This window comes from Ascaphus truei, chromosome 4 (assembly GCF_040206685.1).
Source record: "Ascaphus truei isolate aAscTru1 chromosome 4, aAscTru1.hap1, whole genome shotgun sequence".
Lineage (NCBI taxonomy): Eukaryota > Metazoa > Chordata > Amphibia > Anura > Ascaphidae > Ascaphus > Ascaphus truei.
The window spans coordinates 2,373,095-2,391,531 of record NC_134486.1 but is presented as its reverse complement, the minus strand read 5'-3'; the positions used below and the strand labels follow the sequence as shown (position 1 = coordinate 2,391,531).

The 18,437-nt window shown below is 45.1% G+C and overlaps 1 protein-coding gene across 2 annotated transcripts in view; it reads right to left on the bottom strand.

Moving 5' to 3' along the window:
- Positions 1-8,355: 8,355 nt before the first annotated feature.
- The window catches only part of LOC142492507 (uncharacterized), a 66,087-nt gene continuing 56,005 nt past the window's right edge, over positions 8,356-18,437 (bottom strand). For both annotated transcript variants that reach the window (XM_075595194.1, XM_075595196.1), the window contains one exon: positions 8,356-18,333. In XM_075595194.1, the coding sequence (XP_075451309.1) occupies positions 16,982-18,333 (1,352 nt within the window). In that variant the 3' untranslated portion in view covers positions 8,356-16,981. The remainder of the gene's footprint in view (positions 18,334-18,437) is intronic.

Below are 18,437 nucleotides of genomic sequence, written 5' to 3'. Positions count from 1 at the left end.
CCGCCACGTGGCTTTTCCCCCATTAGAATCAATGGCAAAAGTCCCAAACTTTCAAAGGAGTCTATACTCCGTCGGGTTGGTCCAAGAGGGTCAAGGATGGTTCTGCAGCCATGCCGGAGCAGTGTCTACAGGTACCCCAAACCCTGGCCCTCTGGACCCTCCGGAACCGGAGATATGGATTCCTAAATTTCAGCTTTTCACACAGCCGTTTTCTTGAGTTGTTTCTGCCGTCGCCATTTGAACCTATGGCGCGACCCGCTCTTCTCGGCTCGACCCTTATCGGGGGTCCAGGATTCGGGGACCCGGTTGTGGTCGAGTGGGGGGAGGTCTAGGAACTAGGGGCAAAAATAATTTTATTCCTAGGTGCTCTAGAACTGTTTATTCCCACGCCACTTGTCGTTGTACTTGGCTAATCAGTGATCAAAGCTCTCCTATTGAAAATGTATCCGCTTTGCGGCTAAGCGGTTTGGACGGCAGCCAACTCGTTCCTGGAAAGCTCCTTCGAGGATTTCCGTTGAAGTCAATGAGCCCATTGACTTACAATGGGAAACCGCCGCTCCTCCTCTCGGACGCCATCTGCTGGTCTTCTCAGGAAACAGGACCCAAACAGCATGATTCGCCATTAGAAAGCATTGAGCCCTAATGGCGGCCTATGGGAACCTGCAAAATGGTGCCTGAAAAGGCGGGAAAATTACACAAAGGGCTATAATCATTAAAGGACTATTAACCCTTGTACTCCCGGATGGATCCTAGTGTGTGTGTGTGATGCAGACACTGATATAACAATAAAACAGGGGAACAGGGTTATATACATTTTCAGGTTATGACAAGGGTTAAATCACATGTCTGGGCCTCAGCCCAGTTAACCCCTTGTCTCCCTGGTGAGGTTAGAGGGTGGCCAATTGGGGGGTAACCCCTTTAATCCCGGGCCAAATCTTCCCCATCGTCACACTATGTATTCTAGATTGCATTCTATCCTTTCTCAATCTTGTGGCCAGCATTGTGTCAGCCTTATTGGCCTTCTCGTAGAATTTTTGTTTCGTCCATGCTATGGCTTTTTCAGCTTTATCAGTAAGTAGTAAATTTAATTTCCCTCTGAGATCCCACAATTCAGTCTCCATGGCTATACTGTGATTTACTTTATGTGCCTCTTCTAGGGTCTTTATCTTTTCTTGCAGGCTTGCTGTTTGTTTCTGTCTCTCCCTCTTTCTATGCGATGCGACACTGATGAGCTTTCCTCTCACCACAGCCTTATGAGCCTCCCATAGGATATAGGGTGAGTTCACGCTACCTTCATTTATTTGGAAGTAGGTGGTGGCCTCGTTACTGATCTCAACTATGACTTCTGGCATCTTTAGTAGAGACTCGTTTAGTCTCCATGTCCCTTTACTTGGTTTCTTGTGTATGTCATCAATGTGCACTTCAACTGGGCCATGATCTGACCACGTAATAGGGTGTATTGTGGCCTTTGTAATTTTTGGGATCAATAAGGAATCTACAAATATGTAGTCTATCCTTGTGTATACTTTGCGAGGAGCTGAATAGAAAGAAAGTTCCTTTTCTGCGGATTCATCTCCTTCCAAGCATCCCTTAAATCAAACTCTTTAAGTCCCTCTCTTAGCGTTTTTCTCTCCCTGTAAATTCCTAACCGTATTCTCTGACGTCGTTGCGTGAGAATACCCTGCTGCCAACTCGAGATGACTTCACCCCCGGGGGCTTTAACCCACTCTTAAAGTGCTGATGATCTGGGAAAACAAAATGGTGGACGAGCTCAGAGGAAAGCAGTAATTGAGTCAGACAGTGAAGCTTTGTCAAAAACTGTTCTCCTGTTTATTGAAGGGTATACAGCCAGTTTATATAGCAAACTTGAGCATAGAAAAAACCACACATATGAGAACATACTTCCCCTTTTAATTCACAGTCTGTCTATCTCAGCAGAATGACAGTTAGACAGCATAGACAGTTTATGGTCTGGGAAGGGGCCTTAATACCGAACTTGGAGGCAGCTAAAGGAAATGTCAGTCTTTAGGACAGTATGTTGTGTAATGCATTCTTATGTAACTCATGCTCAATATGGCTGGGAACAAGTTCCTGTTTCTACAGGGCAAAAAATAAGTCTGAACAAATACAGTTCAGCTAGTGATAAGTGGGTGAGAGGTCACCTCCTCACATCTGACTAGAAGGCACAATTACGTATGGCATATGGCATTTGGTTAGTTCCTGAGAATAAGTGTTAGTATATAATGGTTATAGAAAAATGGTTATCTAGCAATCAAAATGGAGTCCCCCCTTATATGCACATTATCACTCCCCCTTTCGGGCAGCCATTGTCTTAGCTAGGGCAGGTTTAGATCTGTCTTGTTTTTCATTTAAGGCTATATTAAAATCTCCCGCCATGACTAGGTGGCCCCGGGAGGTTGTGCCCAGCAGTCGAAACAATTTTGTGAAAAATATTCTCTTATTTTCATTTGGTGCGTACACATTAACTAGGGTTATTTGTGTATCTTCTATGCTCCCCGTGATTATTAGGTATCGTCCTTCTGGGTCCCTTCTTACCCTGTCTACCTTGAATGGAGAGTTCCTTGCTAGGAGTATGGCCACCCCTCTTTTCTTTTCGTCTTTTGCCGAAGCTGTGTATATCTGGGGGTATAATTTGTCCCAATACGTGGGGGCGGAGCCAGCAGTGAAGTGCGTTTCTTGTAGGAATATTATGTCCCCTGATAGTCTTTTATATTCTGTCATGGCTAGCTTCCTTTTTACCACATTGTTCAGTCCCTTGGTGTTATGCGATATTAGTGTTAGTGTCATTTGTATTTACCTGGGTGTGAGGTCTTCTTCTCTAGTGGAGTCGTTTTCTGGTTTCCCTTGAGTGTCGGCCTGGAGGGTATCCCCGCACCTCGTACAGTAATGAAAACATTCAAACATGTAAACATCAAAAATAAAACAACATATATAGGGTAATCCAGGTGACTAACATAGCCTGGATTTGTGTGTTCACTGGACGTGAACGAACTTTCTCTGCGATTGCGCAGTAGCGCTAATCCCACACCGATAACCTTGGGTGTGTACGGACCGTACTGCGGTCCCAGGCGGCGGGCCCGCTCAACAAATCAACTTTTTTTTTTTTTTTAACATTTAACATTTCTATCCCTTTTTGTTTATTTTACGTAATATAGTAGACCTTCCTTGCCAAATGTGTAACTCTATACCATATACTCTATACTATACTTTATATAGAACAAGCATGATTCAACAGCCGGAAACATACATTGACCCTATCTTGTCTACAACCCCCCCCCCCCCCCCCATACATTTTTTCTTTTTCATTTATGTATTTTTGCTTGGCTACATACATTCTGCGTACTGTCACCAGTACTTCTACCTTACGGATTACCCGCTCAACCGTGGGGGGGGGGGGGGGTAATGATGCTGGCCCCTTGTTATTCCTTATCTGGATCTATATAACACATCTCAGTCTATCATTTAGGCATAGTTCCTTATATCGGGATTTACGGGTCTTCTCCACTTTAGCAGGTTTTGCATAGACCTAAAATGTAAGATTTCTGGGGTTCCTTTGGATTTCTTCTATGTGGAGTGGCTCCTCTGCCCACTTCTTTCCATACGGGTCTGACGGGAGGCGGTCTGTATTCTTCGCTGGACATGGAGTCTGGTGGCTGCAATCCCAATCTTTCTAGGAAGTCCACTCCCTCCTCTGGATCCCTCATGTAGGCTTGCATTCCATTCCTGGTGGCGATAAGGTGGAATGGGAACCCCCACTTGTATCGAATTTCGTTGACTTTCAGGACTTTTGTGATACGTCTCAGAGCCATCCTCTTCAACAGCGTTGATGGGGCTAGGTCGTTGTACACGTCTATCGTCACATCTCCCCATTTCAGCCCTCCTTTTTCCCGTGCCAGGTTAAGAATCGCTTCTTTAGTTTTAAAGTAGTGCATCCTCACCACTAGATCTCGAGCTCTATCTCCGGCTTGTGGTCGCAGTCTGAGCGCTCTATGCACCCTGTCCAGGATCAGTAATGCTGGGGGCGTTTCCGGGAGAAGGGTCTGTAGCCATTCAGTTGTTGCTCTCTCCAGATCTGTGACCGTCTCTGGAATGTTTTTGAACCTGAGGTTGTTCCTTCTTGCCCTGTTTTCTTGATCCTCCAGTGTTTCCTCCACGGCAGCCATTCTGGCTCTTAGGGCCAGGATCTCCGTATCCATAGCGGTCTGGTTGTTAATGGTTTCATCCACTTTATGTTCCAGCGTATCTGTGCGTTCTCCTATAGAGCTGACCTCTGATCTGAGATCTTTGAGAGCGCTTTGGAGCTCTTGGTGGAGTAAGGTTTTTAGACTTGTATATAAGTTCTCAATGTGTTTTTTGGTTGATGTTTGGTCACATACCTCAGGTTCATGTTCAGTGTCTGACTGAGTGGGAGATGGCGCTCTGCTGTCTGACCTGCCCGCTTTACTTTTCTCTTTTGTCTTGAAGAAGTCTTGCGGAGTTGTTTTTTTCGGAGCCATTCTGGGGCGTACTATATCCAACACCTACAATCTATGCGTTTCCTACTTCTTTTGTTTTGTTAGATGCTTTGGTATGCCCGCCGCCTCATGGGACCCGCTTCAGGCGGTCATTGTGGACTGCGCCACGTGCGCACCTCCGAGAAACATATTAGTGTTAGTTACTCTTATTTTGGTAATTCTCTCTTGCGTAGGGTGCTCAGGGATGGGCCCTCCAGCTGTAGCAGTGCAGATGAGATTTAGTTATTATCTTTGGTTTCTTCTATCTATCACTTTTCGTGATGATGTTGGATAGCCCCAGTCAATCAACAGTCCCTTGGCTTGGTGAGGCTGCTTTTTTTTTTAATTTTCTGTTTATTTATTTATTTATTGCTCTGTGGGGGTCTGCACCTTTAAATCAGTCCTGCGGCGGCCATCTTGGATTTTGCCGACACGCAGTCTGGAACGCAGGGAGCGGGCGGCTCCAGTCCCTGCAGCAGCTCTGTCTTCACCTCAGAGGTACAGGCAGGTGGGGGGGGGGGGGGGGTGCGGGGGGAGCGCAGGTAAGCCAGGGGTAGGTCTGAACAGCTCACCCCGAGCGGCCACCGGCCAGGAGAGGGTACTTTTGAGAGCAGAGTCAGCCTCGGCCGGCCGCCATTTTAGGGTGCTCTGAGACCGGAGCCCCGCGCTCAGTGCCCTGAAAATGATCTGTCCTGTTGAGCACCGGAGACCTCTATTGCCCACCACCTGTGGGAAGGCAGGAACGCGTGTCCCGGCGGGGGTACTGGCAGGTCGGATGTCCGCTCCTATCCCTTCCTCTCCCTACACAATAGCGGCCATCTTGTTAGCCGTCCAGCACCATGCGGAGCCGCCACAGTACGGAGTCAATGGGTGGGGGGGGGGGGGGCCGTGGGACAGCGCCTGGACCGGCAATACAGACCTCCCGGGAGCGCACTGGCAGCAATTTTCTAAGGGGTAGATGGCTGATGCGGCCCCTAGCTAAGCTCGCCAGTCGGCAGGGGATGAAGGATGGGTCTCTCTATGGCTAGCTCTGGAGAGTGCTCTGTGAGTGGCCCAGGACTCAGAGCCGCAGCGAGTTGCAGGGCCAGATATGATTCTCTGCAGCCCCTTCTCCTCAATCGCCTCCCTCTCCTACTCACCTCAGTGGCAGTTAATGTCGGGCAGGACAGGCTGCGCTTCTCCTATGGCGGAGCTGGATAGGCCCCTGGAGCCACTGTTTGTTTTTCTTTTATTTATCTTTATAATGTCCAAATATTAAATTTTTAGGCTCAAAATGTTCTCTATGGTGTGAGCTGACCAAATTCTTAGGAATTTAGTTTATTTGGTTGGCGATAAGCAAGGATTGCTGTGGATTGTAAGTTAAAGCTTGAGGAGCTTCAGTTTAATGCGGCCATCTTGGTCTGACTCCAAGCCGATATGCGACCTTTTTTATGGAATGCAAAGGTGGCAAATCTCTCCAGCGAAACAGTAGACTCATCAGTGAAGATGCAATCCTGGAAAGTTTCTCCACTGTCGATCCATGCCTGGGCCTGGACCACTTTCTTGATTTTGTTAACGTCCCTTATCATGGGGTATGCTTTGTAATGACAAGGAATAAATAATTTTAGAGGTACAGTACAGTTATATCATCCTGGATGGCCCTCCACCGCCTTAAACTCAACATGGCTAAAACAGAGCTCCTCATACTTCCTCCCAAACCTGGCCCTACTACCTCCCTCCACATTACTGTTGGAACTACGATCATTCACCCAGTAGCCCAAGCACGCTGCCTAGGGGTCACACTCGACTCCTCTCTCACATTCGCCCCTCACATTCAAAACATTTCTAAAACCTGTCGTTTTTCCCTCCGCAATGTAACTAAGATATGCCCTTTCCTCTGTTGCTTGACTGTTAAAACTCTGACTCAGGCCCTCATTCTCTCCCGTCTTGATTACTGTAACCTCCTGCTGTCCGGCCTTCCTGCCTCTCACCTGTCTCCCCTACAATCTATCCTAAACACTGCTGCCAGAATCACTCTACTCTTTCCTAGATCTGTCTCAGCATCTCCCCTCCTGAAATCCTTCTCCTGGCTTCCGATCAAATCCCGCATCTCACACTCCATTCTTCTCCTCACTTTTAAAGCTTTACACTCTTCTGCCCCTCCTTACATCTCAGCCCTAATTTCTCGATTTGCACCATCCAGACTCTTGCGTTCTTCTCAAGGATGTCTTCTTTCTACCCCCTTTGTATCTAAAGCCCTCTCCTGCCTTAAACCTTTTTCACTGACTGCCCCACACCTCTGGAATGCCCTTCCCCTCAGTTCCCGACTAGCACCCTCTCTATCCACCTTTAAGACCCACCTTAAGACACACTTGCTTAAAGAAGCATATGAATAGCACTGTGGATATTCTGAACACATGATATATAAAGCTTGGCCCCCTGCAGACGCACTTACCAGGACTCCCTCCTACTGTCTCTGTACGTTCTCCCTACCTACCAATTAGACTGTAAGCTCCTCGGGGCAGGGACTCCTCTTCCTTAATGTTACTTTCATGTCTAAAGCACTTATTCCCATGATCTGTTATTTATATTATCTGTTATTTATTTGATTACCACATGTATTACTACTGTGAAGCGCTATGTACACTAATGGCGCTATATAAATAAAGACATACAATACAATACAATAGTTTCTTAAACAACACTTTTTTTTTTCCACAAAAAGTTTTTATTGGGTTATGGTACAGATCGAACATTGTTTAACAACACATTGTCTTCCCGCAGTGTCCACATTCCCAAGTTTTCTGTGTTTTCTCATTCCAACCAATGAAAGACATACCGGGTAAACCAACAGACAGACAAGACGAACAGCACAGACAGTTGAAGGGGGTGGGGGGGATGGTAGACCGCACTTAGGATACCAGGCGTCCCTGTCTTCTTTCGTATTCGTACCACTTCAGCGCAGGCCCATCCTGCCTAGTGCCATTTCCTTTGGTTGTCTTCCTACCTGTACCCCGTCTGGTTGTTGTCGGTACCGTTACTTCGGAGGAGAATGCATCTCGCACTGTCAAGGCATTATAGTGGCGGTGTCCACCCCGGGGATGTCTGATTGGTCTAGCCATGGGGCCCAGACTTTTAGAAAGTTTGTGCCGGTGTCATTGACCAGACTCGTCAATTGTTCCATCCGGCAAATATACCAAATTCTGTTCCGAATCTTTGCAATTGTGGGTAAATCTGGTAGCTTCCACAATGCTGCAATTTCGCACCTCATGGCTGTAGCAAAATGTGCAATTAGTTTCTGGGCTGATCTGCCTAACCCCCGGGTGCGCCTGCCCAGCAGGAACAGCCAGGGGTCCAGCGGGACCGCCGTTTCAAGAAGTCTCTGTAGCCAATCTTGGATTTCCTCCCATAAAGGAGCCACTTTGGTGCAATTCCACAGCATGTGAAGTAAGTCTGCTTGTTCCCCACATTGTTTAGGGCACAATGGGGGGTAACCTTTTACAAACTTTGCCAATCTCATTGGAGTAAGGTACCACCGCATTAGGACCTTATATGCATTCTCCTTCAAAGTAGTGCATATGGAGCTTGTAGCTGCTGCCAGTACTATGGTGGTCCAGTCCTCGTCGTCTATCGTCTCCCCTAAGTCCGCCTCCCATTTGTTCCTGTAGCTAAGTTTGGTGTCGTCGTCCGTTCCAGGACACACCACCTCTCTGTAAATCCTAGAAGTGAGTCCCGTGGTGGCCGTTCCTCTTGAACACAGCTGCTCAAAATTTGTACGCCGGGGGCGATTTGGGACCTTTGTATAGAAAGCTCTTAGTTGGACGTATCTAAAAAATTCAGCGTTCGGCATCTCTGTTTCTGATTTAATTTGTTCAAAGGATTTTATTGATTGGCATCCCTCCAGATGCAGTACTCTTTGATAAAGCGCTCCTATAGCGCGAAACGCGTCAGAGGTACCTTATTTGTAGCCCGGTCTACTAATGCCATAAATTAAAGCATTTTTTAATTTGCAAGCAGCCTCCAGCCCTTTCATTTTTTCAGCAGTGCTCCACCACTTTCTTCTCTACTTGGATTCATCTTATCGGAAGGAGGCACGCTGCACCTGTCGAGGAAGGATTCGTGAGTTACTTATTTCTGTGATTGCAGTTCTACAATTCATGTCTTTATTATGTCTCATGCCTATGGGTTGAGGGGTGCTGTCCCATAAGTGGGTGTGGGGTGTGCTCTCTTCAGTGAGTGTACATTTCACCCACCCACTGTGGTGCCTGCATACCACTCTTTATATTACCCTATCATATGGCCTTCAAGTGAGCACTCAATGCTTTAATACACTGCATAAGAAGTTAACTCTTGCCTGGACTCCTATGCTATATTGCACAATACTGCAGAGACATTTGTAGCACCTACAGGGATTCATTTCCCATACCTGCTATAGTGTACCACATCACTTTAACATACATCATCAGAGTGACCCCAGTTTAAGGACATATAAAGTCATCCAGGTGGTACACCCCATTCGATGAGGAGCGGATAGACAAGTCATTTTCCAAACAGGAATAATTATTGATATATAAAATGAAAACACTGTCCCCCGGGGGCCTGAATGAAGAAATAGACATTCGGTCACTTTATTAATAAGAAACTAGAGATATTTATCCTCCCCATATGAATTCATTATTTAAATATAATTATATATGTATTTTAAATTAAGTGTTATTTTAAATTAAGTTTTATTTTGTGTCCTTGGATTGACCCATTATTTAATGATTATATTTGATGGATTTATGTAATATCCATTTTTATGTATTTATATTCTTAACACAAACAGCTCCATTCACTTTTAGATGTTTGATGTTCTTGCTTCACTCTCATATGAGCTTAAATACTGCATAAGTTTTGCACATCTATTTGTGTTGCTAATATCAGTTTTCTTTTTTTTCAGCAACACAAAAATTTTATTGTATTTTGTTGCATTTGATTTTATTATTATTATATGTTGCATTAATTAAAGGTAATATTGTAGATTGTATGTAACTTTAGTTGAAGTATTCATACATCTGTGTAGCACTAGTTTAATTATGCTTGCATCTGTGTATTATGTGTCTAGATGTAGCGGTTGGCTGATTTATACCCCCTGAGCAGCCAATCAACAACTGATTATGGGGTTTAAATACTCCCCACACTGGTGCATTAATTATCCCTGATGAAGTTAGTTTATCTAACGAAATGCGTAGGAGTTTGAACAGTGAATTGGCACGTATTATTCCCTCTGTATACTACTGAGGCTTATCTGGTTCGCCTTCAGCAATCTATCTGAGCCGGCGCTGGTCGGTCGTTGATACGGCATGACCCGGTGACGTCAGTATTGCAAGTGGCACCGTGGAGCTGTAGCTCTTATTGTGGGTATCACTCAGAGCCGGTAGTTTTACCGGAGCCCTATTCAGCCTTGCAGTAACGGGAGAGGAAATCTGTGGGAACAGCTGATACTCACCAGACGCATTTGTTTTACCAACTGAGCGGTAACATGTACCCTGAATATGCCATGTCTAACTAATTTATCCTTGCTGTACGTGCATATTATACCACTTAATCATTTATCATTATATTTGTAAAAAGAGGGGGGATATTGCCGCTCGCCAAAGTATCTACAGGAGTGTATGTACATAGGTGAGGGGTGCACACGGGAAATAAATAAACATGTCAGCACGGAGGAGGGTCAATAGATAACCCAAAAGAGATCCTATTTGCACTCCCTTATATTATAAAACGGCTGGGAAGAATTCAATCCCTGGGTGAAGCACCCATACGCCATTCAGTGAAAAAGATATATATAAAACCACTTTATTCAACATATATGCAAAGACTTCTACAATTATTAAAAGAAACAGGGGGTGGGTGCAGGAAGTGGATTGAGCAGTGTAATTCTGAGTGGTGCACAGTATGCACACAGTTAAACAACTCTCATTCCTATTGATAAATCCTATGCATAGATTATAGCAGTGTACACACAGACAGGCACACTTTGTGTACTATCTTTACACCACAGAAGCCCAAGCACAAAAAGGACTTGTAACACGTCCACCATTAATATTGTAACAGGAGTTAACACGTGATGTCCCTCCCTGAGGGGGTATGTGCTAAAGTGTAGTAATGGCTACAGTGTGTATCTGCCAGGATTCATGAATAGGCAGAGGCACACTGTTACTGCTATTTCACACAGGGGATATGTATGGGGTCTCTTGACTGCAATATCCAATGATAGGCTCCCCCCACATGAAAACACACCGTCCCGGAACACAAGCCTCTTAGTGAGGATACAAAGTATCATGGATACATCTGTTATGATGTCAGCAGGACAGCTCTGCAGTATGAGCACTCTCAAAGCTCAATTGCAGGTAGAACTCAGCAGTATACAACCTGATTTGCGTGGCCTCTGCTACTCAAACTCTCTTCCCTGCTCCGCGCTCACGGCTGACGTCACGGGTGTGACGTCATCAACAACCGACGATCGTTTCGCGCAACTGCGCTTTGTCAAGGTGACTCACCTTGACAAAGCGCAGCTGCACGAAACGATCATCGGCTTGTGTGAGGGACATCACGTGTTAACTCCTGTTACAATATTAATGGTGGACGTGTTACAAGTCCTTTTTGTGCTTGGGCTTCTGTGGTGTAAAGATAGTACACAAAGTGTGCCTGTCTGTGTGTACACTGCTATAATCTATGCATAGGATTTATCAATAGGAATGAGAGTTGTTTAACTGTGTGCATACTGTGCACCACTCAGAATTACACTGCTCAATCCACTCCCTGCACCCACCCCCCGTTTCTTTTAATAATTGTAGAAGTCTTTGCATATATGTTGAATAAAGTGGTTTTATATATATCTTTTTCACTGAATGGCGTATGGTTGCTTCACCCAGGGATTGAATTCTTCCCAGCCATTTTATAGTATAAGGGAGTGCAAATAGGATCTCTTTTGGGTTATCTATTGACCCTCCTCCGTGCTGACGTCAATATATTTGTACAATTTTACTCTATGGGACGTCGTGCGCTGTCTTTTTTTCTTTACACATCATTCAAGAACGCTTTATTTTCTTTGAGGCTGACAGTCCAGTATCTGGCTATCGTTCCTAGCCTACTAAACGACACATCTAGCTTTTAGTAGGCCATCCTTGATAGCCCCAAATTAAGCCTTCTTTGTAGATCAGCACATACTCAGGAAGGTTTTTGACCTGTCATAAACACAATATCTTTTATTTGTAAGACAAACTAACCACATTAATCCCTGAAGCACCAGATTGATTAAAATATGGAATATTCCCAGCCATTTCTATTACAGTGTGTAATATGGCCAAATCAGACCACTTTGGGATAGTCCTATTACATACTGTAAAGGTTCCAACAAATCCCATTATTCCCTGCCTGTTTAATGACCTAATATGTATTTGTCCTTAACAAAAAATGAAAGTAGAAGATAAAATGGTGTATGGCTTGTCCACCAAGATTGCTGATGCTCTGCTAGCTCTCTCAAGGAACATTCCAGACCCTGAAACCTGACACCTCTGCGACTTTGCTCTACTGCTCAGCCTGCCTATATAAACTTCCCCTTCCTGTTTGTCAGTGCCTGTTTGTACTGGTTCCTCCAGCTTGTGCTAGGTACCTGTATTTGCTGCTCCTACTGATCTTTTCCTGTTTCCTCGTTGCCGACCGCTGCTTGTGACCCCGACTACGCTAGCTGCCACTTGCCTCTGATCTCTGCTTGTGACCCTGACTATGCTATCTGCCGACTGCCTCTGACCCCTACCACTCTCCCTGCTGTTCCTGCCATTGGGATCCACTCCAGCCAAAGACCAACCCTTGACAGAATGACGATTAATGACTTGCAAGGTACCATGGTTGGCTTCCAAGAACAACAAGGACATGTTTTCAACTGTCTTGGTCGCGTGGAAGAACATGGTGCCTGCCAGGAAGAATGTATTGCCCGCTTGAAAGAAATTGCCGTCCGCTCAGACGCACGAGCCGCCTCCGCAGAAGCTGAAAACCGTGAACTGCATGCAGCTTTAAATCGCTGCGTCTGTTCAAAACACTTTGCCTGTGCAAACCGCACCCCCCACCCCCGTGTAATTTTGGGGGAATAAACAAACATTCCAGGGTTTCCTACAGAACAGACTAAGTGATCTGGAGGGTCATTTTTGACCAAAATCGTGGTGGAACCGCGGAGGCAACTCTGAACAATCTTCGTCAAGGAAAACGTTCAACAGCTGAGTACGCCGCTGAGTCCCGCAGATGGGTTACCGATAATGAGTGGAATGAGGCCGCCCAGAGGGATCACCTGAGGAAGTAACCGGGCGGTTACGAAATACGTAGGGTGGAGCCTAAGAGACTTTCCATCCACTGCGTGAGAATCCGCCGGAGAGGAGCAGTGTCGTCATCAGGAAGCGTCTGAACGCTCGTGGCCACGAGCAAAGAAGGAGGACGCCGATCCAGCGCTGCTTCAACCGGTCAGGTAGATCTCATGTAGCGGAGTAAATGGCTAAGAACTGGGGGTCAGTTGCCTACAGAACCTCTTTTAGGAACTCGACCTGGTTGCCGTTTGGTGCATAGATATTAATTAACATTAGTGTCAAGACCCACTAGAGTCCCGTTGACTACCAAGAACCTGCCCTCCGGATCCAAAATCACCTTCTCTGCCTTAAATGGGACACCCTGTTTTATAAAGATAGCTACTCCCCCTTTTTTGCTGCTAAGGAGAATAGCATGCCGTCGGGAAGCTGAAATGAGTCTCTTGAAGCAATAATATACCCCCCTTTTGAATTTCTGCAGGGCAAGTCTTCTCTTTCTTTTGCATCGTAGGCCTTTCACATTAAGTGAGGTGACCTTAATTAGATATGAGTTAACAATAAATTAAATAGATGGGGGTTTGCTTTGAGTTATCCTCACCTCTAGAGCAAATTTTGCATTTGGATGCTGAACTGGAGCAAGCATGTGGAGGGTCGAGAAGAGACACAGTCTTGACTTTAGATAGCATTGGTACATTGGTAAGGGGGAGGGCGGGGGTGGGGTAGCAGAAGCCTGTAGACTTGAGCTGGGAGTTGGAGAATGTAAAATGGGGAGATAAAAGGGACAGGTGTACTAGACACCCTTGCATAGTGGGCTTCCAGCCCATGGGAGACTTCCCCTGTACCAGGGAAGTCAGAATCCACGAGAGAACGTGAGGTAAGAGACCCTAACCCAGCGGGTCTGGGTAGGAGGAGAGGGCATCCAGATACCATACCTGAAGCGGAGGAGCAGCCACCCAGACAATAAATTCATGCGCATGACCTACTTGCAGTTCGTAAGTAGGATACTAATAGATGCCGGATGCAGGATCAGTTGATGTCTGTTCATTTTTTTGTTCATAATTATTGTAATAAATAGTCTTTTTATCTATTTTTTGGTGCTTGCTTAATCAATTTCTTTATATATTATATTTTAAAGTCAGTTCTTGTTTTTGTATTCCTTGGTTTTATGGTTATTTATTCCATAATATCAGTATAGGGGCTGTGTACCTTAACAGTATCACACTATGTTGTTCTTTAATTCATTTCTTTCCATGTGCTGAGCACCGGCTGGTTCCAGTATTTCAACATCTTTGAACATTTGAGGACTATTTCAGCCTTATTCACTTTTCACACTGTTGTATTTGAGCACATTCATTTGTTGTAATATTTGTTGTAATATTCTATATTTTTTTGTGATTTGTATTTATATCACCACACAGATGTTAGGGCGCCCCTAGTTTCTGTTTATTCATGTTTTATCACTTACTTTGGGTAGTTAGTGTTTTTTTAGGAGGCAGCCCATGTTATTTAAATTCACTTTGTATTGTTGACCGAGTGTTTATTGTTTATATATAATTATTATATATCAAATAGCGCTACACAGATCGCACTTTTTTCTTAACCAACCTAATCATACTAACCTACAACCTTGGTTTTATATTACAAACTTTTAAACACTTTAAATAGATAAATGAACTTTTCAAGCTGTTGTAATGTTAATTTCTTGACTCCATAACATAACACCTCTATGTCCTCGTAAAGTCACCCTTTCAGGTGGAACTAATTTTGTGAACCTTAGAGTCGGACCTTAACCATCAGAGTAGGATATCTTAATGGTGAGCAGTCTTTAAGGTCTGCACCCTGCTCAGCAACTCCAAGCAAATTACCAAATATAAATCATGAGTCATCTCCAAATAAGGTCAGCCAAGAACTGTCCCAGAAGTAATATGATGTCAACCGTTGGGGCCGCAGCCCCCATCAGGGCAATGCGGGTCAGGCCGTGGGTAGGGACTATACATCAGAGAAGCCAAGTAATTTAACTTCCCATGAGAACCCCTTATCAGAAACTGCCGGCCGATACTCAGCAATCGTGAACCCCTGGCAATTCAAACCTAATTGTGTGTGCTCTCGGATGATCTGCTGAGTCCATGGCCGAGTTAGAGGTGTCTGGTCCAGTCGACTGCAGTAGATCGGAATATAAGAGGCTTGTCGGAGGCCAGAAAAGCAACAGCCCCATGTCGGCTTCCGCACCAACCCCCCTCAGGGCCCGGTGTGAGGACCTCAGCCGAGATCCTGAGAACGGAGCTAATAAGTCGGTTTCGCAAGGGCCGAGACGAGGGGGAGGTAAAGGGTACGGGGACAAGGAGGATGGGGGCAGACTATCTAGGCCTCAGGGCCCTCAAAAAAGTACATAACAAGAGTGGGCAGGAACATTTGTAGATGAAGGCTCCAGAGCCCTGTCTGAAACTGTTCAAACTTCGTTGAAGGCTCACATATTGTGGCTTCAATCGACGACAAGGAGATGGTGAGATGATTCATCCATTTTAATCCTTAATTGCAGGTTGCTGGTGATTCTGGTTTTGAGAGGCCAATCTGTCAGATGTGCGTGGAAGGGGTCCGAGTCGTCCGGGTCTCTGCGATTTCAGCGTTGGGCTTGAGTCTTCCGAAAGAGAGATCCCTAGGGTATGCAAGAACTTTTCACTTTCTTCTGGATACCGCAAGACAATCTGTTCCATTTTTGAAAAACATTAATATGAATGGAAAGCCCCATCGATATTTGACTCCACTCTCTCTCAAGAGGGAAGTCAGTAGCTTCAGATCTTGCTTCTAGCTACAGCTAGAAAGATCATTGAAAATGTGCAAAGTGTTCTTCTCAAAGGAGATGTCACCTTTTTTCTCTGCAGCAGTTGATAAGTCTGCTCTTGGTTGTATAAATGATGCATTTTGACTATTACATCCCTGCATCTCTTAGGATCTTCAGATCTGGGGACCAAGGCCCTATGGGCCCGGTCCTTTTCCAGTTCCTTTGCCTCTATGGCTAGGTTGATGGTTGTGAAAAGCCTATTGAGGTAGGAGCACAGCTCATCAGCGGGGATGGATTTATGTTTCGGATTCTAATATGCTGCCTTCTCTCCCTGTTTTCATGGTCCTCCTGACCCTCTTTCAGAAGTTTGATTTCAAAGTTTAGTTTGAGGATTTCGTCGTCTGTACTCGCTTGAATCTGGAGGAATGCCTCCATATTGGTCTCTAGATCCGAAGTAGGGTTTAGGTTTAGGGTTGTGATCTCTTCCTTAAGTTCCTTTACCGCCGATCTGACTGGAATGATTGCATCAGCTTTCTGAAAAGTTCTTCGAGGAACGTTCTAGTTATCTCGCAGTCGCCATCCTCCTCCGCCACCTGATCTCCACGCGCACGTGCTTCACTCTCGACCTGCTCCCCGTGCTCTTGGTCGTCTGCACTCTGAAAGCCTCCAAAGAAGCGTGAAACCTTTTGGGCTGTGGTTTTTTACACTTTACCGACATCCTGGGTCGGTTCTGCAGCTCTGGGTTGTTATTTGAGTCTATCCTGTTTTTGGAAACTTATGATCTATGGGTTATTCTTGTGAGGGTCCCTGGAGCTCCCTCTCAAGACCTCCATTCCCGATGACGTCACTGGAAGTCTCCAGACGCCTCTTTTCTAATGTAAATACATCTAATTTAGCGAGCCTCTCCTCATAAGACAGATTGTCCCCTTCATTAATTTGGTGGCTCATCTCTGCATTCTCTCCATAATTATGTTCCATTATGTCTTTTCTAAGGAGTGGTGTCCAAAATTGTATTCCATATTCAAGGTGTGGTCTTACTAATGCTTTATTAAGGGGCATAATTATGTTTACTTCCCTTCCATCCATTGCCCGTTTAATGCAAGATAAGATCTTGTTTGCCATTGCAGCTGCAGCATGGCTTTGGGCTATTGCTAAACCTGCTGCATACAAGCACTCCTAAATCCTTCTCCATCAAGGATTCCCCCAATTTATCCCCATTTAATCTGTAGGTCGCCTGTTTAGTCTTGTTTCCCAAATGCATAACCTTAAATTTATCTGTATTAAAGATAAGACGCTACCAGTATGTATCCAAACCCTACTCTGAACAAGCAAATTGCTTTTACCTGTATGGATCCTCTGGTGTGTTAAGAGGTAGCTCTTCCGTAACAACCTTTTCCCACACTCTGTACTCTGTTCTCCCCTGTGTGAATCCTCTCGTGTCTTTGGAGGTGGTACTTTTTAATGTATTGTTTCCCACATTTTGTACATTTGAAAGGTTTCTCGCCTGTGTGATTCTTGTGGTGCCTGAGGAGCTGGCTCTTCAGTGAAAAGCTTTCCCCACACACTGTACATGTTGTGAAAGGTTTCTCCCTTAAATGAATGCTCTCGTGGCGGAGGAGGTGGCTCTTCAGTGAAAAGCTTTTCCCACACACTGTACATGTGAAAAGTTTCTCGCTTGTGTGAATACTCTCGTGTCTGAGGAGGTGGGACTTTTTAATGAATTGTTTCCCACATTCTGAACATGTGAAAGGTTTCTCGTCTGTGTGAATCTTGTGGTGGTTGAGGAGCTGGAACTTCCATGAAAAGCTTTTCCCACACTCTGTACATGTGAAAGGTTTCTCGCCTGTGTGAATCCTGTGGTGGCAGAGGAGCTGGCTGTTACATAAAAAGCTTTTCCCACACTCTGTACATGTGAAAGGTTTCTCGCCTGTGTGAATCCTGTGGTGTGTTAGAAGGCTACTCATCCATGAAAAGCTTTTCCCACACTCTGTACATGTGAAAGGTTTCTCGCCTGTGTGAACCTTGTGGTGTGTTAGGAGGTAGCTCTTCAATGAAAAGCTTTTCCCACACTCTGTGCATGTGAATGGTTTCTCGCCTGTGTGAATATTGAGGTGGCTGAGGAGAAGGCTCTTCCGCGAATAGCTTTTCCCACACTCTGTACATGTGAAAGGTTTCTCGCCCGTGTGAACCTGGTGGTGCCTGAGGAGGTCACTCTTCGATAAAAAGCTTGTCCCACACTCTGTACATGTGAAAGGTTTCTCGCCTGTGTGAATTTTGTGGTGCTTGAGGAGCTGGCTCTTAAAGAAAAAGCTTTTCCCACACTCGGTACAATTAAAACGTTTCTCCGCTTTGTGAATCTTCTGGTGTGGAACGAGTTTCCCTTTCGGTGAAATTTTTTCCCCACAGTCTGTACAGGTAAAGTGTTGCTTGCTAGTTTTGACACTATTCAGTGAGAAGCTTTTACCACACTCACAACAGACAAAAATCTGAGCACCACGGCTTCTTCTTGAATCTCTCTCATATCTTTTGCTTGACGAATCAGTCTGTGCTGTGTGCTGTACAAGGCCTTTAAATTCACCATCACGTGGCACTGGTTCCTTGCATGTGTCCAAAATGTGGCAATAATCATTGGTTTTTGGCACTGCTGGGCTCCGAGGAGTCAGCCAGCTTCTGGACATGTCAGAGCTCCAGATCTGCTCCTCATTCAGGCAGTTCTCTAATAAAAATAAACAAAAAAGACAGAACTCAAATGTTTTCAATCTGTAAATCAAATAAAGCAAATAAGAAATAAAATAATACCCTGCAGAATTTACTTTATCC